Source organism: Scomber japonicus, chromosome 4 (assembly GCF_027409825.1).
Source record: "Scomber japonicus isolate fScoJap1 chromosome 4, fScoJap1.pri, whole genome shotgun sequence".
Lineage (NCBI taxonomy): Eukaryota > Metazoa > Chordata > Actinopteri > Scombriformes > Scombridae > Scomber > Scomber japonicus.
In genome coordinates this window covers 28,001,149-28,028,822 of record NC_070581.1, presented here as the reverse complement: position 1 = coordinate 28,028,822, position 27,674 = coordinate 28,001,149, and the positions used below count along the sequence as shown (strand labels likewise).

At 40.0% G+C, this 27,674-nt stretch overlaps 2 protein-coding genes across 3 annotated transcripts; one reads left to right on the top strand and one right to left on the bottom strand.

The window, feature by feature from the left end:
* Positions 1-6,038: 6,038 nt before the first annotated feature.
* LOC128357306 (glucose-6-phosphate 1-dehydrogenase) lies at positions 6,039-17,679 on the top strand. 2 transcript variants are annotated; one of them, XM_053317628.1, is made up of 14 exons: positions 6,039-6,199; positions 8,823-8,897; positions 9,016-9,137; positions 12,650-12,687; positions 12,793-12,901; positions 13,410-13,627; positions 14,197-14,355; positions 14,801-14,926; positions 15,216-15,309; positions 15,423-15,609; positions 15,710-15,945; positions 16,069-16,145; positions 16,324-16,416; positions 16,498-17,679. In XM_053317628.1, exons 2-14 carry the CDS (start codon positions 8,891-8,893, stop codon positions 16,586-16,588), a joined length of 1,557 nt encoding a protein of 518 aa, XP_053173603.1. In that variant the 5' UTR covers positions 6,039-6,199; positions 8,823-8,890; the 3' UTR covers positions 16,589-17,679. The 2 variants fall into 2 exon arrangements, with proteins under 2 accessions (XP_053173603.1, XP_053173605.1); XM_053317630.1 differs by lacking the exon at positions 8,823-8,897.
* Positions 17,680-18,813: 1,134 nt separating this feature from the next.
* Positions 18,814-25,755, bottom strand: LOC128357190 (glycerol-3-phosphate dehydrogenase [NAD(+)], cytoplasmic). The gene is made up of 8 exons (XM_053317453.1): positions 25,566-25,755; positions 23,369-23,546; positions 22,866-23,006; positions 22,528-22,666; positions 21,858-21,970; positions 20,243-20,479; positions 20,025-20,131; positions 18,814-19,904 (listed from the first exon to the last, which is right to left on the bottom strand). Exons 1-8 carry the CDS (start codon positions 25,607-25,609, stop codon positions 19,808-19,810), a joined length of 1,056 nt encoding a protein of 351 aa, XP_053173428.1. The 5' UTR covers positions 25,610-25,755; the 3' UTR covers positions 18,814-19,807.
* Between the last annotated feature and the right edge of the window lie 1,919 nt (positions 25,756-27,674).

Genomic DNA, 27,674 nt, shown 5'->3' with positions numbered 1-27,674 from the left:
TTACCTGCCTGTTTCTACATCTGTTTGTCCACCTCACCTGTTGTTTCAGCTGGCTCTGTCACAGCAGCATGTTGGATGCTGTCCTCCTCTCCTATGCCTAACGAATCTATCTCTTTCTCTCCCTGACCCTGTCTTTCTGCTTGAGCAGCACTGGTTGAAGCCTGAAAATATTGTAAACAAATTAATAACATAGCTAATTACACTGGTCGGACTGTTCAGCTCTGTTTCAGACTGATACCTCCGGTTCAGGCTGGTCCTCATCCTCAACACGTCTCTTTTTCAATCGCGGGAAATATTTTTCAATACTCATCTGGATTTAAGCAGCAAACATTCAGTGTAAGGGTAAAAAAACTACATAACAGTACTTATAACAACTTTATTTGATTCACAGCTGCTAGTGTTTTGACCTCGACAACCCAACTACATTTTACCGCAAACTTGCGACTAATTAACTTTATAAAGAAGGTCGGGTCGGGACGGGACAATATTGTATTCAAAATATAAAATATTTTATAAGACTTTTTAATGTGTGATTTTATAAAGGTGCACGTGATACCAATCTTTCTTGAATTTCACCAGCTGTCTTCTCTGCACTAAGGCACAGCTTCCACGCTTTTAGGGATGATCTCGCTGATGGAGACACGCGGTGTGCACGGAGGGGAGGGGCTGTGTGTGTGTGTGTGTGTGTGTGTGTGTGTGTGTGTGTGTGTGTGTGGGTGTGTGTGGGTGTGTGTGGGTGTGTGTGGGTGTGTGTGGGTGTGTGGGCTATGTGAGAGAGACGCGTGAGTGACAGAGAGACGCAGGGAGAGCAGGGAGAGGAAATGCAGCTTAACGAATACGATGCGTATTTTTTAAATAGCGTTAAAAAAAAATTAATAACGAAACGCAATATGTGGCGGCCGGTGTTGAATCTGTGGCGCACCGCCACGAATTAGTCTATGTGTGGGAAACACTGCATCAGGGGAGTGTGGGTTGAAGAGCCTGCGAGGCCGGCGTGCGCCTGCGGGGCCGGCATGCGCCTGCGAGGCCGGCATGTGCCCCACGGGGCGCTCGGCTGCGGTCTGCTGCTGTGTGACGAGAGGAGAGCCGGTTTCCCACGAATCTTTAGTCAAGTCGGACGGGTTGATCTGCAGTTCGTAATCCGTGGTGAGTTCACTCTTGGAGTAGTAATCGTAGCATTTGTTCAAGTTTTGTTGATGCAATGCGGGAAGTACGATCTGTTTCTGTGATGACCATGAAAGCTTGACTGAGACTGCCTGCACGTGAAACTCGAAAGCGAGATTGAACGAGGGGGAAGCTGTTAGGTCTGTTTATATAGGAGCCGGAAGGGGTGTAATTGGTGTGTGTTCCCGCTCCTGAAACTGCGCTTATCAAGCTTCGATTCAAGAAAAACTAACTAACATGAGATATCTATTCAAGTGCATTGACCTCTGTTTCAGGTCAGGCGCTGTCACCAAGTTAAAGTTTGTGTTTGTGAATGAGGTATGATAAATACAATATTAGATAAACCATGATCATCTTCATAGCTGCAGATCATTCTTACAGACTTTGTTGTATTGCTCTTGTATACATATTTACAGCTCAACAAAGAGATCTTCACACTGCTAAACATGATGATGTGGTCCTGTTGGCTTCATCAGATCGTGACCTCCAACTCTCACTGGATCGGTTCGCAGCCGAGTGTGAAACGGCCGGGATGAGAATCAGCACATCCAAATCCGAGTCCATGGTCCTCAACCGGAAAAGGGTGGAGTGCACTCTTCGAGTCGGGGATGAGATCCTGCCCCAAGTGGAGGAGTTCAAGTACCTCAGGGTCTTGTTCACGAGTGAGGGAAGGATGGAACATGAGATCGACAGGCGGATTGGTGCGGCGTCTGCAGTAATGCAGACTCTGCACAGATCCGTCGTGGTGAAGAGAGAGCTGAGCCGAAAGGCAAAGCTCTGGATTTACCAGAGAGTTCCTACCCTCACCTATGGTCATGAGCTTTGGGGAGTGACCCAAAGAACTAGATCGTGGGTACAAGCGGCCGAAATGAGCTTCCTCCGTAGGGTGGCTGGGTTCTCCCTTAGAGATAGGGTGAGAAGCTCAGTTATCCGGAGGGAGCTCGGAGTAGACCTGCTGCTCCTCCGCGTTGAGAGGAGCCAGATGAGGTGGCTCGGGCATCTGATTAGGATGCCTCCCGGACGCCTCCCTGGTGAGGTGTTCAGGGCACGTCCCACCGGTAGGAGACCCCTAGGAAGACCCAGGACACGCTGGAGAGACTATGTCTCTCGGCTGGCCTGGGAACGCCTCGGGATCCACCGGGAAGAGCTGGATGAAGTGGCTGGGGAGAGGGAAGTCTGGGCTTCCCTGCTTAGGCTGCTGCCCCCGCGACCCAACCCCGGATAAGCGAAAGAGGACGGTACGGTACGGTACACTGCTAAACATAAAACATGCAGTATCAAGTGCCTACCATCCACAAACCAATGGCCAGGTAAACATGGATACATTTTTTTTCATGGATGGATGTTACGTAGACATTACATGATATATGTGTGTAATATGTACATAAATCTGCAATTCACATTGTTATTGTACAGGATAGAGGACAAATCAAAATATCAAACGTGCTCTCCGGCGCTATGTGAATGAGCACCACAACGACTGGGACATTCACCTGCAAGCTGTGGTGTATGGCATAAATACCGCCAAACAGGTGTGTTTTTTACTTTACAATCACTAATGCTGTGAAATTTGCATCTTGAGGAATGTCACATGTCACATTGTTTTTTACTGTGAACTTAGAGCTCCGCGAAGAACACCCCGTTTTTCCTGTTCTTCAACCGCCACTACCTCCTTCCTGAGGTTCTCAACGCCTGTCCCATGGGAGACCACTTTGAAGTTGGAGACCCAGAGGACGATCTGGAAGCTAGGATGAGGACAATCACAGACCTCAATGAAAAGGTAGTGAGGCACAAAGCTCATATATTGAAGTTGTTGTATTTATGTGTTTCATGTTATTTACTTTATTTGTGGCTTTGGCCAATAGGTTCTTGCCAACATAGAAAAGGCCCAGGAGAAGCAAAAGAGCTGTTATGCAGCACGCAAAAGGAAGCGCTGCAAAACAGTAGAAATTAACACAGGTGATGACATTCTCCTGTCTTCTGAGCCAAAGAGGCAGCGGCTGGGGCATGGCCTGAAACATATGCATCAAGGCCCCTACAAAGTCCTTGATATGTCAGAAAATGGCGTGGCCACCATCCAAAAGAACACTGGGTCCTTGCAGAAGGTGAATGTCGATCGCCTGAGGCCGTACTACAGACAGAAACGTAAGTGTTTTTAGTGTACTGCTAAACTGTTTGTGTGGCCATTGTTCCATTCTCCACTCTTGGTAACAACCAGATTTGGTAGTTTGTACTTTGTCTATGGGATCAATGCCCAACTTGTCTTACTTCAGATCGACAGTCTAGAGGACTGTCTAGGAGAGAGTGATCAAATCTGAGCTGGACATCTACGCCAAATACAGTAAAGTCATCCTCATCATCCTCCTGAAGTACCTGCCTCCCCATCTACGTCAATTTAAATGACACCCTTTCGGTCTCCACTCTCGGTAAGAGCCTGATGTCAGTAGTTTGTACTTTGTCTGTAGGATCAACACAATACTTAACTTATTTCCATCTTCTTGTTGTCTTAATTCAGATTGACAGTCTAAAAGACTAGGAGAGAGTGATCAAGTCTGAGCTGGACATCTATGGCAAACACAATGGCTGTGTCCCAATTTGGTCCAAATTGCGAGGCTGCATCCTCGAAGTGCGCATTTCGAGGCCGATTACGTCACAACGCCGCGCGAAGGCTGTCCCAATTCGAAGACTCCTTCAAATGCAGCCTTGAAATGCGGCCTTCTTTTCCCTCTTTTTCGAGGATGCATCGCTACTATCCTTCGCGGCCTCCCAAATCCCAAGATCCTTTGCGCGGCGCTGTTTAGTGCCGCGAAAACACAACAATGGCGACACCAACAGGTGAAGACTCTTCATTCAAGTGTAAGTATTGGTTTGTTTTATTTAATTATTTTTACTTATTACTACTTATACTTTTATACTTTTACTAATTACTTATATTTTATTACTTGACTTATATCTTATATATATATATATATATAAATGGACTAAGATGAACAAATTTAGATTTTAATAAAGAGCTACGTTTGGGATTATCACTATTATATGTTATACTTCATTATTATCATTATTATGATAATTTTTTGCTATATTAGAACCCTTTTGTCTGTTGACATAGTAAAAAAAACATGTTTTACATTACATTTTGTTTTATTTTTGTTTTAGGGAGCAAGGAGCAAACCGAGCTCCTGATTAAACAAAGAGGGGAAAATGACCATCTATTCACGGGGGCCAAAAACTCCGCCACGGCGGGATGGAGGTAAGGCTGATGTCCATTTTTGTACATCTTTGCATCCCTGTGTTGATGTGATCTTGTGTTTACCTTTTCTCTTGCTTCCCTCTGTGTTTAGAGCAATACTGGAAAAGATTGGGCTGAAGGGGAAGGTCCAGCCCTACCAGGCCAAAAAAAAATGGGACAATTTTAAAAAATATATATAAAGTAGGTAGCCTACAGGTTTGGATTAGTTTTACTGTTACTAAATACTTTTGCTGAAAATTGCTGACATGATTGATTTCCACTGCCTTAGGATTGCAAATATCCAGGGACAGGGGAGGGGGCCAGCGGCAAGCCCACTGCTGGCACTTGGCCGTGGTTTGTCCTCATGGATGAGGTACTGGGGCAGAGGCCATCTATTGCCCCCCCTGTCCTCATTGCCTCCATCCGTGAGGACACACCAGGGCCAAGTGCCGCAGTGGGTGAGCAGGAGAGTGAAGAGGAGGAGGAGGACCAGCCAGGGCCCAGGAGGAAGAGGAGGAGGGAGGATGACCTCCTTGACCTCCATAAAGGAGGACATGAGAAGGCAAAATGAGGCAGAGGAGAGGAGGGAGCAGGAGGGGAAAGACAGGATGGAGAGGCTCTTCTCTCTCCTGGAAAAAGTAATAGAAAAATAAATATACATCTATATAGATGTGTTTAATTTGATTTTATTTATGAACTGTGTTTATTTATGATTTTTCTTTATTTTTTATTTGATTGTGAAGATTTTGATGTTTTATGTTGTTATTAAATAAAAAATATTGTTCATTGTTACACGTCTATTCCATTTAGTATTTACAACTTCAGTACAATTTATAACAGGGTTGCATAAAGTGCTACTGTTCAGGAAGAACAAGGGATTAAATATTTTCTTTTATTATCAAGTGATGAAACATTTCACTATTTACAAAAATTACATCAGAAATAACTATTTACAGATTATTATTATTTTATTATTCTTTCTCTTGTGTGTTTTCCTTCTTTCTTCTTCTTTCTTTCTTTCTTGTCAGTTTTCTTCTTTCTCTTGTGTGTTTTCCTTCTTTCTTCTTCTTTCTTTCTTTCTTTCTTTCTTGTGTGTTTTCCTTCTTTCTTCTTCTTTCTTTCTTTCTTTCTTTCTTTCTTTCTTTCTTTCTTGTGTGTTTTCCTTCTTTCTTCTCCTTTCCTTTATTCTTCTCCTTTCTTCTCTCTTATAATTTTGTCAGCTTTTTCACCGTCTTTTCGGTCGAGACGTCTTTCTCGTCTTATGGGAGGGAACAGCTGGTGACGCAACCAGGAAATGCCTCGAAGGCTAGACCGTCTCATTTCACAACGGTTGATGCGTCCTTCGGAGGTTCCTCAAGGCTGCATCCTTCGAAGGCCGCAAAGGCCGCGTCCTTCGAGGATGCAGCCTCGCAGTTGGGTCCAAATTGAGACACAGCCACAGCCTCACATCGGGTAGTGACAGTGTGTAGTAGAGGAGGAGGAGGAGGAGGAGGAGGAGGAAGGGTTGTTACATACAGTTAAACCCCGCCCACGTGGTGCAGGGGCGCTGACGTCACACAGTCTGACAGTGATGGGGACTCGAGCGAGCGCTGGTGAGTTTTCTCCCAAACCAATAAAATCTCTCATTTCTGCTTTGTCACTTCAACAGGGAAGTAACCTCTGGCAAATGTGCAACAGCAGCAGCAGCAGCAGCCGTGCCCAAGGCTCGCTGTGTGTGTGTGTGTGTATATAAGGTGTGTTTTTAGTCACCCAGCTGATTTTTAGTCACCCAGCTTTGACTGCCAGGGGTATCATCTCGGACCTGTAAGTAGCCATGAACTCTTTTTAATTTTACAGCTTGTTTGCTTTTTAATGCGCATGTTGCTACTCGTAAAGCTATATGTGCTTGTCTGCTAGCTGTAAATTAAGTGGTAATTTAATTTAACTTGTTATAACAGCACGATGACAGGGCGTTTTTTTTAAATTGTAGCATTATTAGCCACAAGTTTACAGTATAATTAGCTCAGTTTTAGCAGCTTTATGTTTTTTTAAATGTGACCCTGTTTTATCCTAGATGGGTTAGCAGCTAACTTGTCTATTAATGAAAAGAAGCATTCATGTGAGACTAAATGTTAGCCTCGGTTTGTTAGCTTTATCACGGTGTTGCTGCACTGAGGTGAGGTTTAGCGCCGCTAAATAAGGGATTTGAGAGGGTGGAGGATTTGACTAATATCATTATAGTTTGTTTGTCTGAGCGTCCGAGGCTATTTCTGTAGAGAGCTTGTAAGTTAGCGACCATCTGACATAAAATCCACGTGTGGTCCACCCTCCTGAGTGTTTACTGTGATATGCACATGTAATCTCACAGGATTATTAGTGTCTATCTATCATCACAGAGCACCTCAGAGATGCATAGCTGATTTCTCATTATCGATCCAGCCAGCAAGCTCAAGTGGAGGGTGAAAACAGAAGTTAGTCTGGTACTTCCTGATTTGGTTCACTGTTACCAACTGAGATGAGTCAGAAGGAAATATAAGCTTGTCTATTCTCTTAAATGTGATACTCCTTATCATATAAGTGTTGTATAATTTACGAGGAGGTAAAGGAGCAGTGCCACTGTTTTGGCCTGCCTAGTTAGTACAAATTACATATACTTTATATTAAAGCTAACCATGTTTAACAATGCTGCTGAACTTTACATATGCATTGTGTTGTATGGTTTCAGACATCCACTGGTTTTCCATTTGATCCAAAAGCAAATGAAATTAAGTGCAAACTATTTAGATTTGTTAAACACTTGATCTGTAAAATGCTATAAAATGGTAAAGAAAATGTCCATCTCACTTTCCCAGATGTCTGCAGATGTCTTCTTTTTGTCCAGAATCCAAAATATTCACTTTAAATTGGCAGAAAACCAGCAAATACTAATTTTTCAGCAGCTGGAACCAGATAAATGTGGCTCATGGTGACTCAAAATGCTTATTCGAATGATCAATATTCATTTTCTGTTTTTAGAGTTGCAGTTTTTTTTTATTAGTGTAGTAAACCATAGAGTCAGGGTATTTTTTGACATTTAGGCTATAAAATGGTGACAAATGCTTGACCACAGTCTGTAGAGCAAAACTACATCCTCTGACCTTAGACCCTCGATTCAAATTAGTAAAAAAAACTCTCTTTAACGGGTAAAAAAAATTGGAGGAAAACTCAGGATGAACAATAAAAGAGGGATTCCTCTTCCAGGGCGGACAGATGTGCAAAAGATGATGTGTGCAGATCCTCACAATTGAAAGGCTAAAACCAGCGAATGTTCAGGTTTTTTGCCTGAAAAAGTGATTTAAAACTGAAATCATGCACTATTAGCATCGCGGCAGTATTAATTATTATCAGTGCAGACTTTTCAAATCACTCTGCACTGTATCACCTAAACTGCTTTCATTGGAAACAATATTGCATCGACCAATATGACTGCAAACTTTATATTTACTCTGTGAAGGATTACACATCTAATGCTAGCTTCAGTAATGCAAAATAAATGAAAGGAATAGACTCTGCAGCCAGAAGAAAACATCCATCAGCTTTCACATTTTAGACAAGGCAGAAATTAGCACCAGCCAACATTGAAATGCTGCAAGTGGCTGGGAGATTAACTTCATTCTCTAGGCCAAAAAACAATTGAGTGGCTGTTAAAATGTGAACACTCACTTTGGCTGCTGGACAAAAAAAAGTTCATTTTGAGGCCTGATATTAGGGGTGCACTCACATTGTAGTTTTAACATTTATTAAATCATCGGCAGCCCTCCACCATGGTCTACAATAGGCTACCAAGTACCAACTGATATTCATACTCATTTCACTCATTCAGATATTAGAGGAAATCAATGGCTGTCTGGAAAATTGCACTAAAAGTGAACGTCATGCATTTGTCACAGGTCAGCAAACATGTTGTGTGCATTATTAATGTAGATACAGAGCCAAAACTTGCCTGCACAGTCTTCTTTTTTTGTTTTTCATGTATGACAGAAACTCTACCAGTCAGATGTTGAGTAACACTGTTTTTACATATTCATTGTTATGCAAGTTTGTTGCCAAATTCCTGTTGGGTGTAGAACCTGATTTTGTCTTCCTGATGGTTGGTTTAAACCTGCAGTGCAGATCCTTTACATATAAATGAGCCTCTGATACATTCAAGCCCTCGCCAAACAAGTTCAGACAATGCTTATTATGCCTATCACCACCAGATGAATCGCTCTTTATTTCACAGTATGCAGAGGTTTTAAATCTCATGTCGAGCGTGACATTCCCACACTGGCCATTTAGCCATTAATCACATGGTTCCTCCAGATTTTCCAAAAGTTACCTGACTGAATGGATCAAAATCTGATAGTGAAACGAGTCATTTCTTGGGGGTTTTGTGGTGCTCAAAAAAATGTATCCCCTTGTTTTGTAGCTGCAATAGTAGGTCCATCGGGCATACTGGAACAAAACCCTGTGGACCATCAAAACCTCCGCATACCTATGTCAGGTAATCACAGTCGAGCCCCCCCCCCCCCCCCCCCTTCTCAATACCAGAAGGGGGACAAAAGTCCTGCACGCCAGCTTCAATATTTAAAGAACTTTGTTTTTTATCTGCTTTTTTTTAGAGAAAATGACGAACATCCCCCTCTCTCGCTCTGAGGTGTTTGGGGAGCTGAGGAAGGAGCTGCATGAAGATGAAGAGTTCCATCAGTCCGACGCTCACATCTTCATCATCATGGGAGCCTCGGTGAGTGCTGAGGAGGGAACCTAAAGTCTGTTTAGTGATTGTATGAAGTAAGGTGTAAAAATGGGAACAGATGAGGCAATGCATGCTTGTGAAATTCAATGAAAGGGTTAATGGTCTGAAGCAACTTTGATCACATAAATGTACAACATGACTCATAAAATAATTAAGCCTTTAAGATACTTCTTCCTTTTTTAAATATTATCTTTGGCACATATATAGTGTACAGTGCAACTTGGGCAAGATTGTTTGGCCATAATTTCAAAGAAAGTGTTGAAATCTTCAGAAATCGTGCAATAATTGCACATGAACTGATTAAGGAAATGTTGAAACTGATTTCACCAAGCTTCTGCAAACAAGCAGCACTCAGTCCACCGAGCTTTCAAAAGACTGAATTGAGACAGCGAATATCTCAAGGTTCCTCTTTGCTTATTGTTTAAATAGTGTTCGATACCTGTGACTGGTGGAATCATAGTTAGCAGCACTGGGTTTTTTTCAAGAATTTTGCAAATGTAATACAAAGGTTTTTGTGCTGAAACTTTAATTATCTTACACCATGAAGCATAAACACATTTCAAGTAGGTACCTTGTTCTATTCATTTGATGGTGCAAGACACACTGCTCAATGGATCGGTTTTTGTGTAACAGTTGGGTAACTTTTTAAAAACCTGTTTAGATTAAATGCAGCAATAAAATTAATAGCATTTTTATTTAATTACTGCAAAATTGAGGTCAAAGCAGTTGTAATTAATATCCTTGTTGTAGTAATGATGATAATAATAATTGATCAGCTATGTAATGTGAGAGGCGTTGCTCGTGGTGATGAAACAACAGCACCACAGCTGTCACTCTTAGCTCTGCAGCTCCTCTCGGCTTTACTGTGAGTTTCAGCTTATTTTTTTAGCTGTCTGGCACCAAGTTTACTGTTTTGGTTTCTCTCACCGCTCTCATAGTCATCTTCTTTTCTCTTAAAAACAACCCCACTGTGCACTACCTGCTCAGCACAAAACAGTTAGTGACTAGCTGGTGAACATTGTGGAGCAATGAGCTGCTTAAGGGACAGATATTCATCTTGGGTGTTGGTAGGGACTGAAAACAGAGTTAAAGGAGACTTAATATTATCATCAGGTGGCCAGAAGCGCAACTCTAAATGAATGATAAAGTTCCTCCTGAAGTGCTAAATGTATAAATAAGCAAATGTTTGCTAGCACGTTTGCCATACTAACTTTTTAAGGTGATGATGGTATGTCAAAAATCAGTTATTGCAGGTTGAAGCAGCAAAGTAAACCAGGCTAACAGTCTGATTGAGCATTACTGTTGAATTTTAAGTAGTTGACAGGTTTTTTTTTTCTTTCATCTCAAGAATGTTACGAGAAAAGTATTTTCCTTTCACTGCTTACTATACTTCCTCATACTATTTAGGTGTTGAGTTGAGGAAGTTGAACTACTTTAAGCATTCTGAAATGTTTTAGTCCTGTTTCCTTCTTTCTTTGTTACATGGTGTTTCTATATGTTTCCTCATTGTGCCATTGTGCCGTCTCTCTCTTTTTTTTCCTTTTTTTTTTTTTTTTTTTTTTTTTTTTTTTTTTTTTACCAAGGCTTCAATCTGTCCAAGTGTGTCTCTTTCTGGCTAAATTGTATCCAAAATTAAAAATGAAAAGATTTGTAGATCCATACATAACGTTATAAAAACATGAGTGTATCTGTGAGAGCATGTGTGTAAATACCCAAAGTCACATTTTAACATCTTGCATTCAATTTGCTTTCACTAGTCAAAGCTTGTTTTTTTTTTTTCTTTGTTTTTGCAAAGTCATTCTTACACTGCTTTTTATAAATCTTCAAGACACAACTTGTCTGAACATTTAAAGAACTGCATCTAAATCATCTATTGCCAGACAGACTTCAGTAACTCACCGGCTGTGCCCTTCTGTCTTTTACACTGCTCTGTTTCTCTCTGGTGAAGGGAGAGTCGTTGTTACTGAATACTGCAGTGTCATTGACGGTCAGCATTTTCCTTTCAGTGCGATACACAGGCACATCAGGGGAGCGCCTTAGCAGTTGTGCAGTCTCACTCTGCATGTGCTTATTTTTTCATGGATACATGTGTGACCTGTTTAAACAGGTTTACTGCAAGATAATGTTCTTTTTACATGGCCCTATTACATTTATCTGCACATTTTTGTTAATATTTACTTACCACCTGTAATTGCATTCCAGCTTCATGCTGATAAGTTTGACTGAGTTCAACAACCTTTCCTAATGTTGCAGGACACTGTGCAAACATGATCCGATCCAATCCATGACCAACTTTTCATGACATTAAAGGATTCGAGAGTCTTGAATAGTAACATGTTTCTTTTCTGCTCCTCTCATCTGCAGTTATTATACTAAACACACATTATTAAACAAAATGCAGGGTTACACATTGAGGAATTCACTACTAAAGAATAGAGCGGCCAAAAGTTTACTGCTATTGAGGGAAGTGCTTTCAATTAATTAATGTGGTGTTATGTGGTTTGTGGTAACACTTAACTTCCTGTTTAGCATTAATGAGCACTATTTACATACATTTTAATAACTGGGTTATAATACGTTATAGTGCAGCAGTTGCACACAGTTATGAGGACATTTAAAAGTATCTAGTATTATCAATACACTATTGCTGTCAGTACACTTGATCAGTACACTGTTAACAATTCTAACTTCTCCCATGAGGATAATTTGTATTATTACAATTGTTTTACTGTGTGGTCATTACCTATTTTTACACCAGCCTACAAAACTACATTATATTGTCAGTTTCTTAAATGTTTATATGCTGCTTATAAATGCCAACTAGTGAAGGTTGAAGTGTTTCCCAATTTGTCCTTGTATTGAAGTTTGCCTTCAGTCATCACTAATGAAACCTGATGTCTCCTCTCAGGTTGAACAGTGTCCACCAGACGCTAGCATATAACGTCTTTATCTAATAGAGACCTAATAGAGGGCCTGGTGATCTCTGTGAAACATGTCTCATGCTGTCAAAAGATGACTGTGTTACATTTGCCCCTGTAGTACCTTATGGTAACTATGATGTCTTTCTGTTTCAACACTGTGACTCACCTTTTTGCTTTTGAAGGTGAGGTCCTGTAAAAGTAAACTAGCCTTGCCCAATAGTTGATCCACTAAAGCAGCAAATTCTTCCACATGGTTTCATTAAGCAGCAGGACCATCTTTTGTTTCCCGACTGTCTCTTGGTGGTTGGCACTTGCTTCCAGCGGGATTACTTAAGGTTGCGTCATTCTTAAATAAGCCGAAGCAGCCTACTTACCTGTTACCACGCTGTGTGACCTGTAGCACTGCTGCATCTTGAGACTTTTGCACAGTGGAAAATAATTGGCAGTCTTGGCAGCGTGCACTGATTTTAAATAGCACCACAGCTGGTCTCAAACATTGCATCAACAGTTAATGATTGTGTGTATAACCTATGTTTTTAAGATTAAATAATAGTTATGGATGTTTGTTTGCACCTGTAGGGGGATCTGGCTAAGAAGAAAATCTACCCAACTCTTTGGTAAGTGAACTAAAAGACAGCAGAGGTTAAAGAGACACTATTGAAATCTGGACCGGTGCTTCTGAATTCGCATATAATTCAACATGTTTCTCTGTTGTCTCTCAGGTGGCTGTTTAGAGACGGCCTCCTCCCCGAGCAGACGTATTTTGTGGGCTTTGCTCGCTCTGACCTGACAGTTGATGCCATCCGGAGCGCATGCTTGCCATACCTTAAGGTATAACATGACCTTTTTAAGATGCAACATTTTCTTTCCCTTATACTATAATTTTTATTTTGTATTTTTTAATGGAGAGGATTCATTGCAGATAGTTGCAAACAATATACAAACCAATACAAAAACATTTCAAAGCAACAAATAAAATTGGATATAAATGAAAGAATACACACCCAAAATACCAGAAACAAAACAATAAAAAACCCACCTGAACTTTAAGGTGATGGTGTATCAAACAAATGAATCATAACCAAAAAAATGATAATAAATACACCCAATTTTCCAGTGTGCCCTTCTTCTGTTTTAAATTAAACAAGTTTTTTTCCCTGTATGAATTTTCTTATCACTTATTTTAGATTAGATTAGATTTTTTGTTCATTGCACATAGTACAGTGCGGGTTAGTTTGCACTAACTCAAGGGCAAACTAGTCAAGTTTCCAATTTTTTCACACAATTTTTAATGACCCTAGTCTATTCCATGCTTAACTGTTCTCACCCTCTGGCTCAGGTGACGGACACAGAAGCAGATCGGTTGTCAGCGTTCTTCAGCAGGAACACCTACATCAGTGGGAAATATGCAGATGAGGCTTCATTCTCCAAGCTCAACACACACATCCTGTCGCTGCCTGGAGGAACCGAGGCAAACCGTCTCTTCTACCTGGCTCTGCCACCCACTGTCTACCACGATGTTACCAAGAACATCAGGCACCACTGTATGAGCCAAAAGTGAGTACACACCTCTCATTAACTGTGACATATGGTTTACTTGTTGCTTTGTAAGCATCTGTTTCTCCTGCTATGTCTGAATATCTGCAGTCAAACCCAGCAGGCAACAAGTGGGTTGCCATTCTTTTAGATATGCAGCGTGCCAAAATGCTGCCCTTTGTAAAGTTCAATTTTTTTGCATTTTAAGACATAAAATAGGTCTACCATCACCAGCAATAGTAACATGGGCAATATTACCAGTACAATTGAATGTGAATGAGTGCTTCCATCGGCACAAGAGAAAAGTCTTTCTTTCCTCTTTGACCTCAAATGTTTCCTCCATAAGTAGGTTTGATGGAGGATAAATGTGATTTTTATGAGCTACTAACTGGCTTGCTTTTTAACTTTAAAGTGAAATCAATCCCAAAGAGTGCAAAGAGACCTATCCTATCATGATTCAAGTGGAAACCAAACTGTCTTCCTCTCATGACCATTGCGATGTATGAGGAAAGGTGACCATAATATCAAGCGAAGTGGACAGGACTTAATATGTTCATTTTCTTCTGTGTGTATGTGTGTGTGTGCTGCAGAGGCTGGAACAGGGTGATTGTAGAGAAGCCGTTTGGACATGACCTTCAGAGCTCTGAGGAGCTGACCGCTCACCTCTCCTCGCTCTTCACCGAGGAGCAGATCTACCGTATAGATCACTATCTGGGCAAAGAAATGGTGCAGAACCTGATGGTGCTCAGGTAAGAAACAGATTCTTTACAGCTCTGTAAGGAACTACAATCATCAAAGTGTGACAATTCATACATAAAATAGATTTACTACTGTTTATGATGCTTGAACAAATTCTCAGAGCCTGTATGTGAATAGTGGCCACGGTGTCATGGTGAATACAGCATTGGTGTTTATTTTAAGCAATTCTGTGCAACATGGACAAAGGAGGGGTTATTTAATTTGCTTAACCAAAGATCTGCTGTGGATTTTAAGGTATTAATATTAATTATGCAACACTTCAGTTTTAGCTGGTTCAAGGTTTTAGAAAAGCCCCCGTGCATGTGATTAGAATAAATAGAAATCAGCCTTTTAACCGAGAACAAAACAGAAGATGAATGATTTGTACATTTTGTCACGAGCAGCTGTCGCCCTGCTGAGCAGAGGACAATTATGTTGATTTGGTGTTTGTTGCAGGTTTGGAAACCGCATCTTTGGGCCGATCTGGAACAGGGACAGCGTGGCCTGTGTTGTCCTCACCTTTAAAGAACCCTTTGGCACTCAGGGGCGAGGAGGATACTTTGATGATTTTGGCATCATCCGGTAAGCAAAAAAACAATAAATGTATAAAGTTTGTCTTTGCACTGCAGTAATAAGATGTACTGCTTCTCCACCAAGTATAAAATTAAGTTATTTTAAACAGTTTCGTTAACTTGTAATCATCTTTATTGAATTACTGACAGCTCACTGTGAATTAAACCTATTGATTATGGATAGATTTGACCAGTGTTATTAGGCGTATCAGTATCACTTATGATTTGAATTAACATGATCACAGCATCACTGTCTCTTCTTTTTTATGTAACCACCTGTTTTTCTTTGTCATGATTAGCGATGTCATGCAGAACCACTTGCTCCAGATGCTTTGTCTGGTTGCCATGGAGAAACCAGCATCCACCAGCTCTGACGATGTCAGGGATGAAAAGGTACAAAACACTAAAACACTCTACAAATATGGAGAGGGATTATGTTTGGTTTGTTTTTTTGTTTTTTTTTGAGAGTATGTCATATTTTCTTATCATGTGTTCCCTGCTTGTAGGTGAAAGTGCTGAAGTGCATTGCTCCAGCGTCCATGTCAGATGTGGTGCTTGGCCAGTATGTGGGGGATCCAGAGGGTGAGGGAGATGCCAAACTGGGTTACCTTGACGATACTACTGTACCTAAAGGATCGACTCAGGCCACCTTCGCCACAGTAGTGCTCTACGTGCACAACGAGCGCTGGGATGGTAAAGACATTTTACCCTTTCACCTAACAAATCCTGCTCATCTCACATTTTTCTGCACTTATTCAAAATACATGAACTTGAAAAAAAAAAATCTCCTCAGGTGTTCCTTTCATCCTCCGCTGTGGAAAAGCTTTGAATGAGAGGAAGGCTGAGGTGCGGCTGCAGTTCACAGATGTGCCTGGGGACATTTTTGCGGATCAGTGTCGCAGGAATGAGCTGGTGGTGCGTGTGCAGCCGAACGAGGCCGTCTACGCCAAGATGATGAGCAAGAAACCCGGCGTGTACTTCAGCCCTGAGGAGACTGAGCTGGACCTCACCTACAAGAGTAGATACAAGGCAGGTTCAAGTACATTTAGCTGTGCAGAAAAATCCGGCTAGAGTTTTAAATAATTGTAACATGTTAAATTTTTCTGCCTTGCTTTTAAACATAACATGAAACCTGTCTTTTTTTTTTTAAAGGATGTGAAGCTTCCAGACGCTTATGAACGTCTCATCCTGGACGTCTTCTGTGGGAGTCAGATGCACTTTGTACGCAGGTCTGTCTTTCGTTTTCCACAGTTGTCTCATGTCACTGCTTGTAATTGTAAACCTTGTTGAAATGGCATGTTAACACAAGATGGCGCCATAGTGCATCTTTTCTCTGTGTCAGCATGACGGAAACATGTTTAAAAATCTGTTTTTATTACATAAAGCATCAATATTTTTGTTTTGCAGTGATGAACTAAGGGAAGCATGGAGGATCTTCACACCCCTCCTTCATCATATAGACAAGGAGAAGCCGAAACCGACTCTTTACAAATATGGAAGGTAGGAAACGTTTTTCACTCTGCCCTTAATTGAAATTTGAATACCAAGTTTAGGTTGTAATTTCTTCTGTTCTCTTCGTAGCCGTGGCCCAGTAGAAGCAGACGATCTTGCAAAGAGAGTTGGATTCCGCTACGAAGGCACATACAAATGGGTCAACCCTCACAGACTTTGAATTGTGATAAGATGAGGGAGAAATATAGGATTAGGATAGTAGGCGGGGTGCAGCAGGGTAAGTGAGCCATGTCATGTTCCAATATTGGAGTGTCTTTGAGGGAAGGAGGTGTTTCCACCATGTGGATCCATCACAGTAGCAGCAAAGAAGAAAGAATCTATTTTGAAAAAAAAAATTGTATTTCTCAGGTAAAAATTATTCCTTGGAGCTAATTTATCAGACGTTCAAAAAAAAGAGGGATGACTTAAAGCTGTCATCATTAGTTTGTGACAGTTTTGGTGGTAGTTTGTTACATAGCAGGCATGGCAACTTTCCCTATTTTAAATTAAAGGTGGGACCAAGTCAGTTGGAGAGGGAACAAATAAATAAAATCTGGGTTAAGGTACTTTTGTGAACAAAATAATGTCTGATGAAGTGGCCCCATGTCCCTGTCGCCATTAATTAGGTCATGTATTTGTCAGGATGGTAAATGGAATAACTTGAGTAACAAGAGCAGGGCAACAACAAAACATTCAGCTGAGTCATGCTCACCCAGTGAAAGTACCAAAGATGGTAACTGAACGCAGCGGAGGCGAGGGACAACAGGAATGATTGTCCACCAGCTGACACTCTTATAACCATTGCATTTGTAATACCATTATGCTTTGACTGCATTTATTAACCACACTTGGTGGAATTTCTTTTTATAACTTGTGTGCTCTGTTTGCCCCCACACTGCCTGGGACCAAGGACATCACAGCCTGTTTAATATAAACAGAGTGTGGTTTACGAAGGCCAATGCAGGCAGTCTCTCTTCAAAGCATTCATACTGGAATAGTCTTAAGTGTCCTTAAGGACAAACAAAGCGAGCTCTCCGTCTTGTTTAGTAACCCCCCCCCCATTCCTTTTTTGTTTACATTATTTCATGATTATTTAAGTTGCTAATGTCCATTCCACATGTCAAATTTCCAGATGAGCAGCGATGTCTCTTCCACAGGTCAACACTGAATGTCTTTGTAACGATGTACTGTATACTGCTGTTACCTGCACATTTACATGTAAAGCTAGCTATATTTCCACAACTTGTAATAAACTAGTTCTGCTTCTCTGAATGTGTTTCATGTTCTCTGGTGCTGGTGGTTTCTTGTTTCATAACACTTAATGACCTTTTTTCCAATAGGTGTTTGGAGAGGATGTTTTTAAATTGACATGAGCTTTTAAGAAAAAAAAAATCTGGCACATAATATGGTCTAATGTCTAATATGGAAGATTTTTTTTGGTTTGATTAAAAGTCTTAGATCAGTGTGTTTGCTAGTTTCAAACTATTAATTTCTGTCCATTGTTTCAGCCATCTTCATACTAATTTGATAAGTAATTTTTTAGTGAAAATACTAAGCTTTCAATTTGTGATGACTGAGCGTATTTAGGGTTTGTTTGATCGTTATAAAACAAGCAATTTAAAGTGCATGCCATAGACATTTCCACTTTTAACATTTATAGACTACATAATGAACTAAAAATTGATAATGAAAATCATTAGTCACAGGCCTAGTATGTAGTCCCATAGAAGTACAGTTGCAAGAAGAGTTAACATTTAGCTGATTTAAGATCATTAATCTATAAACTACCCGACTGTTCACAGCACTGAGAAACAAACCCAACTACTGCTGTGTTGTGCACTTCTGCCTCACTACAGCAAAGTACCAGCAGTTTAACAGCTGACGGAAAAGTCTTGTCACATTATGAGGTTCTGGGTAAAAGCATAACACACTTAAAAGGTTAAAGATCACATTAGACATTTTCATTTCCAGAAATCTTGTGTTCACATGACTCTTATTACTCCGAAACCATTGTTTACTTACCCTTTAACCTTATTTCCTGCAAAAGGTTTAAGAACGTTTCTTTCTTCTGTATCTGTATGTTTCAATTCTACAGAAATTGTTTAACTGTAGAAATAAACATTTGAGTTATTGGTTCATAGAGTTTGAAATGAATTACTTTGGACATGATGTACTGTATTGTAGTACTATTACGGGTATTTTCATGCAATGGATCTCTCCATTCATTCTGCCATCAATCTGATACTGTCACTTCTGTTTATAGAACAGTGCAGTATCAATTGTCAGCTCTGACAGAAAGTGATTTAGTTTCCCTTTAGTATTTCTTCCTGCCTAGATTCCCACTGTGGTGCTGTGTATCCACAGATCACTGGCTTTCTAATGTGAGAAAAATAATTCAAGCAATGATTTGATGATTGTTAATTTATTCACAGACAAATCTTGACATAATTTCCAACACACATTAGCCATAACTGAGTGAACAAAATCAGGCAGGATCACAGGAACAAATGGCATAGTGGACGGAAATTATAAAAAGGAGGTAAGTCTTTGGTTTGACAAAAAAAAAAGACGGCCAAGACTTTTGCAACTGCGCGTACTAAGGCACTTGCATTGTTTGTTAAAAACAGTTGCTGTGCGATTGACTTCATGTTAATATACAGTACTAGACAGGAAATATCATAATGACTTATGCAAGACAGCATACAGAGACATAACAAGGTGAGGTATTACATCTATAATTAAATAACTTGCTGATGGACAGGCATTCACTGGGCAGCAACATCAATGTTAGATAAGGATAATTCCCCATACTGAAGGCTGTCAATAGGTCTTTTCCCTGAGTGGTTGTGAAAATCTGAATGCATGATCAAGTGCCATATAAACACCGTACCATGTTTGTAAGAGGTCCGTCAAGACAGGAATCAAATCAAACATCTTAAAAAAAAATGGAATTATGATATTTTTTCTATCCAATGAAGTCTGGATTTCTTTGTTTCTGTTCTGATTTGGTGGCTGTCTTTCAAGTGACATCATGCAGACTGATTTCATCTAGCTTAAAATGTAAAAGAAAACCCTCTCAGGTGAAAAAAGACCTATTGGATCATCTTGTGAGAGAAACCTCAACAATTATCCTTGAAGTTTTAGCATACGTTAGGAAATGAAAGAAAGCACTTAAAATGATGTTAGAAACTGATAATTAAGGACAAAGTGGTTGAACTAGAGCTGATCTCACACACACACAAATGTCATGCAATGTCTTCTCACTCACTGGCTGGAGCCATTTTTGTAGCATGACAGCTGTGGAGTGGCTGGTCATCACCTGTCTATTTCTGACAGGTAACAGGTGTAAAAGTGGTAATTCTCTCCATTTAAAAAGGCACTGAGTTGTTTTTTTCCTTTTTTACATGTGCTCTGGATGGTTCTGCAAACAGCTGATAAACTCTGTGACTGGATGGCCCTGGAAGCAGATCTTATACACTGCATTGAACAGTGGGAACCTGGAGGAAGGAGGAGTTGTTGATGAGTGGAAAATAAATGATACTGATCGATGGCTTTTCTATCCAGTGCAAATGGAAAGCAGCTCCCCATGTCACGTGTTGTGTTGGAGATCCACTTACTTGTCAATTAGGTTTTTGTGCTTAAGGATGAGATGGACCTCAGCTGCTGTTGCTGGTCCCTGCAGCTTCTGACCATTCAGCATCTCTTTCTCCAGGTCTTCAATGGTCTGAGCAAGAGACGAAACAAGAAACATTTCAGAAGTTCCCCCCAAAAAGCAGCTTTTATTTGCTTCAAGAATGACACACATGCACAAAAAAAACCCCTCTCTCTGTCTCACCTTCCCTGTCTTCACAAAAGCTTCGGCTACTTTGCGATTGCGGCCGCCGTAGCAGGTTGTGATGAGGTCGGCCACACCGCAGCTCTCCAAGAAGGTTGCAGAGGACACAGGCCCGGCTGTGCAGAAAATGCGGGCAAAGGCGATCATCTCCATCAGGCCCAACCTGATCACTGCTGCCTTAGTGTTGTCCCCGAAGCCCAGTCCGTCACAGAAACCTGCCCCAACCGCAACAATGTTCTAAGGGACAGGAAGAAAAGAGTAAGCAAGAGCTGGAATCTTTGGATGAGGCAAACTAAGTGAAGTAGAACAGTGTTCAAATAAATGAGTGCAGTGGGCCTGATGGAGGACCTATGATAAAGCTCCAAGATAAAGTTAGAAAATGCAATCTCCAGGGAGTGATGTACTTTTTTCTCAGTTTTCTTCCCATTCATCTAGACCCAGGACTGTACATATACACATTTTATGTTACCACTGCAAAACTGAATACATTTCCCATAAAATGCAAGTACAAAACTGTATCCACATCAACTCAGGGCCCCAAACAACATCTGTTACAATGAACGTTTGTCCATATGCCAAGTTATTACGAAAGTTGAGCTGCATTCAAAAAGCATTTATGCAAAATACGACTATTTCAGAGATAGGCGGGCCCGATGGTACACTGTGTTTGATACATAGACATGAAGCTGGAGTTGCGCTTCTCAAAAGATACACAAAAACATCTCTGCAGACCTATACAGAGAGGGTGGAAGTGATATGGGTAACTGTAGTTCACAGACACTCAGAGAGGAGCCAACTTTCAACAACGCATCGTGAGGACCTGCATATCAAGCAAGTTGAATGGTTGATTCATCTGCTGTTGGCTGGTGAATCCGAAACAGAGATGAAAACAAACGTAAGTGTATTATATTCAAGTAGAGCAGAAGCCTGGATACAATGGGTTCTGGTTTTTGTAACATTTGGCATGTATCCTTGAGAACAGATTTAAGCACTCAAAGTTCCTGCTTATGAGAAGCTTAAAATAAATACATGTCAATTTCTGTAATTTGTCAGCAGTCTGTATCATCTAAGTACTTCTACCTTAAAAAAAACAAAAAAAAACCCAGGTGCTTATAAGTTGACTGCAAACACAAACCTGAGAGCTTAAACTTACATCATACCCATAACATTCACATTGTTTTTTGACTTGTTACACACAGAGACAGAGTTGCAGATACTTTTGCAACTGTGCAGTTGGCTAAACATTTTTTTTTATGTTGCATAATGTCAACATCAGCCCACTGCATCAGCCCTTTGCTGCATGTCACACCCCCCTCTTTCTCCTGTTTCCTGTCTGTCTACTATTAAATAAAGGAAAAAAAAAATCAATGCTGGTGCCATTTATAAATGTAAAATGAGTTCAGGGCCTATCATCCATTTTCCTTCCATACTGTATGTGTAACCTGAATGGTGAGTTCAAAGTCCGCCCTATTGACTGACCTCTCTCATTATATACAGAACATCACTGGTTTTTAATCTCACCACTTCCAAATCAAGCTTACTCGGGAAATCTGACTTTTATGGTTGTAAATGTGTAGTTGGAAGTGTTATGAGCCAACATACACTGAAATCTCACCTTCAGGGCTCCACAGATCTCCACTACATCATACTCCTCCACTACAGTAACTCGGAAGTTGTTGGTCTGCATGAGTTCCTTCAGGAGAGCCCCGTGATTTTTATTCTTACATCCTGGAAGCAAATAGAAGGACTTGTTATCTTTTAACATTCTTAAAAAACCATTTGTTACAACAGTCACGTCCTTACACTTATGAGATTTCTAACATGAGTCATGGTAGAAACAAAGCGTTATATTTGCCTCTCCCACTCCTAATTGAACAAATAATAATTCTGCCAAAACTAGTTTGTGTTGTTTGGTGTTACAACACACTGATCCCATAAAGCACACGGTCATGTGGTGCATGCTGGGACATGAAGAAAGCAAATGTCAAACTGAACCAGCCCACTCTGTCATTTACACAGCAACTGCAATGCAGATTAAACTTCACCCCGAAGCTGACAATGCAGAAAGCTTCATTAAGAACTCAAACTGGCAGGATGACTAACAACTTGTTTCCCATTTCAAGGCCACAGAAGCTGCTTGTAGCTTAAAATCTTGATCAAAGTGCAACTTTGTCCTAATTAAACAAGAATTGCTTTGTTCAAAACAAACAGTCCTAAAATAAGCAATCTAAAAAATGTGTCACGGAAAGAAATACAAAACCATGCAACACAGTAATTAGACTAACCAATTGTGGTTTCACAAAACTTTTCGTCAGCAACCTCATTGGCAATGTTGGCCCCCATCAGCACACTCATGGTGAGACCGAGCTTCTCCTGGATCACGTCAGAGATAAGTTTAAGTCCATCGGGCCCCTCGTCAACACCCTGGAGAACAGCAAACACATATGTAAGGTGTGTATTTCCATTAAATCACACACGGAGGGGTTGGCATTGATCAAAGTCCACACTGCACCTTAAACTGGTCAGGGTCACTCTAATAATTACAGCCACACCAAGCTCCAAAGACAAAAGCTGGAAAATTTCAAGCAATTATAATTATGTAATGCAATGAGCAAAGTCAAACCTTAATGAGAGAAATCCCCAGTGCGTCAGCCTTTATCTTGCCCTTAATGGTATCACACACTTTCCCAATAAACTGGTGCGGGATCACAAACACCAAAATGTCTGCATCACTGGATGCTTCCACCAGGTCTGGGACCGCCAGCTGGGAGGGGGAGGAAGAAGGGTGGAGATGGTGTTATGAAATAGAGAAGATACATCAAAGTCTTACGCAAGTTACCTTTGAGCTGGTGTAACAAGCTGCTTTGAGAGCACATTTAAAAACACTGATTTTACAGTAGTTTTAAATCCATTATAAAAAGAATAGGAGGTTATGTGGCGGCTATGATGGAAGAAGCTTTTTATGGAAATGGACAAAAGCAGGTGAAAAAAAAATGCCACAAAGGGCCCAAAAGTAATAACAATTTGAGTCTACATCCATGCTAACAGACAGCAAAGCAACAGGCATTAAATCTGAACTACTGTTAGGATAAATGGAAAAAAAACCAACATTTTACCAACACTTACCACATTTTCTGGTAGCTTGCGCCCAGGAAGGTACTTCACATTTTCATGTTCAGTGTTGATTACTTCAGTCAGTTTGCGCCCGTTCACCATCTCCTCAAACACCCACATTTTTACAGTGTCATCAAATTTTGGATTCTGAGCAGCATTGGCACCCACTATCTTGGCGATGGCAGAACCCCTGTGTTAGTATTTAATTCAGATTAGAAATCATGTTAAATTCATACTGAATTTCAATTCAGCATGAGTAACATGGCAAGAAAACAGTCAGCTTGGTAGCAGAAGAAGTGCACTTAAGCAGAGATCAGCAGAGGTGAGTGAAATGATACCAACATTATCTGATTATCTTCCAAGTCTAGTCTACAGTAAATACTTTTTTTTAAACTATCACGTGACAAGTGTGATGTGATAGACATCAGGACATTATATTCATGTCACTCTTTGTTCATAATCTGTTGCTTTTTGAGCAGGATGACCTGGCAAGCTGCACATAAAATAAGCTGTGAGGAGGAAACACTGTGTCAAACTACACGGAAAGATTTAGTCATTTAGTGTTATTCACATGCAATCTTGTTTTTAGTTTAGTTTATTTCAGTCATTAAACTCAAATATACGTATAAATAAAGTTTAAAAACAAAAGTTCTTGTTTTCTTCATCTCCCCTAGATATAGTGACAAAAATACAAGAAATAAAAACCAAAAAAAAGTAGGCTGAAGCATTTACTTATAATACCTACTTTTTTTTTTTTTACACATTTATAATATAAAACTTATAATAATTGGATATATATAAAAAATACAGTGAAGATATACACATATATTTACATATTTCATTATATACATGGTTATATATCCCCAAAAGAACCAAGGTTATTATACACAATGAAATCCATTATGAAGTTCATATAGAATAATATTTATGCCTCAGTTTTATATTTGTTAATATTATTTTTAAATATTTTGTAATGTGTAATGTGTGTTTTCAATTATTTTTCAAGTATATTCCACAAATTGACTTTAACTTTATACATAAACTGTGCAATTTTAAAGTCCACCAGATCTCTAAAACTGTGTATGTGAATTTATACACATGCTTGGCTGGCTCATGATAATCAGCTCAACTGTTATTGCTTCTTTTTTTTTGTAGTATAAAAATTGGATTTGTATTTGTGTTGTCTGCGTTTCCTCAAACCTCCAAACAGTAGGTAATGTATTGAGCCATTAATGAATTGTACAATATGTGTAACGCATTTGGATTGAGGGATTTTGTTTTGTTTGATATCGTTTTGATTTTTAGCTTATGGTTAAAAAAATAAACATATATTTGTAAAACCATGGCAAATTACTGTACCACACATCAATGTGGCATAAACACAATGCACAAAGCATCGAGCTGCTCATATTTGAACTCTACATTTGATTACACTCTAAAAAATAGCCAACTACAATAGTAATAACAAAACACTGATTATAAAAGACAGATACTTCAGCTAATCAACCTAATCATGTTTGGCTGATTAAATAGAAATGCAAGCCGAATTGTAAACATGACTTTAAAAGATACATTTTTGCCTAATATTGTGTTTTACCACGTTTAGCATTTTTTAAATCGACAAGAAAACTTTAAATGTCCCAACTATTGAATGGAGTTTGGTCTGCCTGTGCTGCCATGATTATTAAGCCATGCTGCCCCACGGTGGGTGGATGGGCAATTAAATGGAGTAATGGGCTCTAATATAACAACCAGCTCTTAGTGACTCTGCTGAGATTGAGCTAACATGTTATATACGTTACACATTTCTGTATTTCTGACGCATTTATCGCTAACATGAATGAAATCAGCCATAATCGTGACTGACAGATTGCCAGTTTTCAGCCTCAGTTTTCCTCTCATGTGACTTTGATTGAAGCTGAAACTGACAGCTTGCTCCGGCTCATAGTGAATTAAATAACAGTACGGCGGCTATCAAATTAAACTTTTCTGACGTTACTACGGAAACTACGGCTAGTTAACCTTAGCTGTCTGGTTGCCGGGTGATGCTAAGATGGCTAGCAACGGCAGGTTGACAAGCTAAACACACACACACACACACACACACACATGCACATATGCACAAGAAGATGTGGACACTATAGCATGAAGTTAGCCATAATTAACACACCGCATGTTCACAGTTAAATACATTAACACGATAACTTGCCAATTTCCAGAGCCGATGATGCAGACTTTCTTCGCAGCTGCCATGGTGAAGAGGTAATAAAAGCAATGAAGTGAGGGGGGGTTTGAAGCTGCACTGACTGAATGACTGCCGCCGTGTGTGGACCTGCAGTGGGGTTATGCAACGCTCAGACGCAGCTGCAAAGCAAGCCCTCTGATTTTATTGGCCTGTCGGAGAGGGAAGACACTGGCCCGCCCCATGACAAAGAGGGCCAAGTCTGGTCACTCATTCATCCAGCCACGGAGAGGTTATTAGGCTAAAAGTAAATGGGCCAAAAGTCTCGGACAGCTGTAAATGGCTTCATGGTGACAACATGGTTCAACACAAGCAAACACAACCTGAGAAGCTTCCTCAGTAGACTCATTGTATTGTATTGCCCTGAAACACCGTTAAAAACCCTCTGATGGAAACTAATTTATACTTTTAATTAAGCACCCTCCCTCAATGTGTGGCTTAAAATAACAGGCAGATGCCCAAATGAATACTGACAAGTTTTCTTTAATGTAATCATTCCTGCTGTTTCAAGGCTACTGGCTGTTAAAATGTGCTTTCAGTGTAAGTGATGGGGGGCCAAAATCCACATTGTGTAAAAAAAAAAAAAAAAAAAGCATTTAAAAGTTTATCTGAGGCTTCAGCAATCTGAGTGGATATCTGCCACATTTACAGTCTTTTTAGTATCAAAGTCCCTCTTTGTGTTTTCCTGTTGAGTTGTGGTCAAAGTGCAGTAACAAAAAGAGGGACTTTGGCACTAAAAAGACTGTAAAGTTGAAAGATATATTGTTTTGACTAATGTGTGTATGTAATTTTAGCTTCATAAGCTTTTCAATATATTTTTGCACAGAAGGAATGACTTGAAAAACAAATACGTAAAGTTGTATTGGATTGAATAGGCTATAGGCTTAATATTAGTTTGCTTCATTACATCTGCTGCACCGTTTATTGTCTGTGACTGTGACCCTCATAAAAGTAATATTTTACAAATCTGCATTATATAAACTAATGAAATTTGTTGCGACTTCTAAGTCATTCAGTTAAACTAAGTCTATTCCTGCGAGCATGAATGATGACTCGAAGTGATCGAACTTTCTTACTTTTACTGGAGTAAAGAGTTGAATCAGTACATCTGCTTTTACTAGAGTCTTTTTTACACAACAATCTCAGTACTTTCGCTCATATTTTAAGGTACTTATAATACTAAACTGCATTGCTCATGTAAAATTTGTGTTATTGCTATTTTTACTTCAGTAAAAGGTCTGGGTACATCTCCCACCAGTGGTTACACCACAGTCTGTGACATTTTGTAAAATCACCATTCAGTCCTTGAACTTTATCTGCTCTGCTTTTCCATGTTTGTGCCCGGGATGTGTTGGAGGAGAAGGTTACTGCAACAGAGTCCCCAAGGCACCGACAACTTTGTAATTTCAAGTGAACAGAGGCGAAAACAAAGTAAATCCTGTGAAACACTATCAGCTTCATAAAGCTAGTGCTGGAAAGGAAACATTCACTTAAGTACTTATAGGAACATTTTGAGGAATTTATCCACTGCTTGTGAATTTAATCGTGATGCCACTTACTTCTATACCACTAAATTTAAGAAAGAAATATTATACTTTGTTCTCCTTTAAGATCTACAGTACACTCAATAGTCAGTTTTTAAACTTTTGATACCTAATTTAGCTAATAAGATATAAGAATGAGTTTGTATGAGAGTATTTCTGTAGCATGGTGATGATACTTTTACCCAAAGATCAGAATTTCTTTCTCCACTGCTGCATAAAACACTGGGCAGATACATGATGTGGATTAGTCTATATTACATTCACATGATGTATGTTACATTGAATTCTATCACCGGAAAATGCAGCCACCACATTAAAAGTCACGAGAGCAGCTGAAGAAAGGTCAGTATGGGAGAGACTGTTTGGTCTGGGGACCTCAAACAAAAGGGGACCTTGTTGTGTAAGACTTGGATCAACCAGTAGAAGAGGCGACGTGGGAAGGAACTACAAACTTATGATTCAGCAGTCTGGTTTCTATGAGCAAGCACAAACTGAGAGAATATAGCTTACTTTGCTGAAAAGTTTTGCCTCA

Coding starts and splice junctions, on each gene's coding strand:
- LOC128357306 (XM_053317628.1), top strand. Junction 13,628..14,196: donor CACCACTGTATGAGCCAAAA/GTGAGTACACAC, acceptor TGTGTGCTGCAG/AGGCTGGAACAGGGTGATTG. Junction 15,610..15,709: donor GCACAACGAGCGCTGGGATG/GTAAAGACATTT, acceptor AAATCTCCTCAG/GTGTTCCTTTCATCCTCCGC.
- LOC128357190 (XM_053317453.1), bottom strand. CDS start 25,609: ATGGCAGCTGCGAAGAAAGTCTGCATCATCGGCTCTGGAAATTG. Junction 21,971..22,527: donor GTTTTGTGAAACCACAATTG/GTTAGTCTAATT, acceptor ATTTGCTTCCAG/GATGTAAGAATAAAAATCAC. Junction 20,132..20,242: donor CTTTTGTGAAGACAGGGAAG/GTGAGACAGAGA, acceptor TCTCTTGCTCAG/ACCATTGAAGACCTGGAGAA.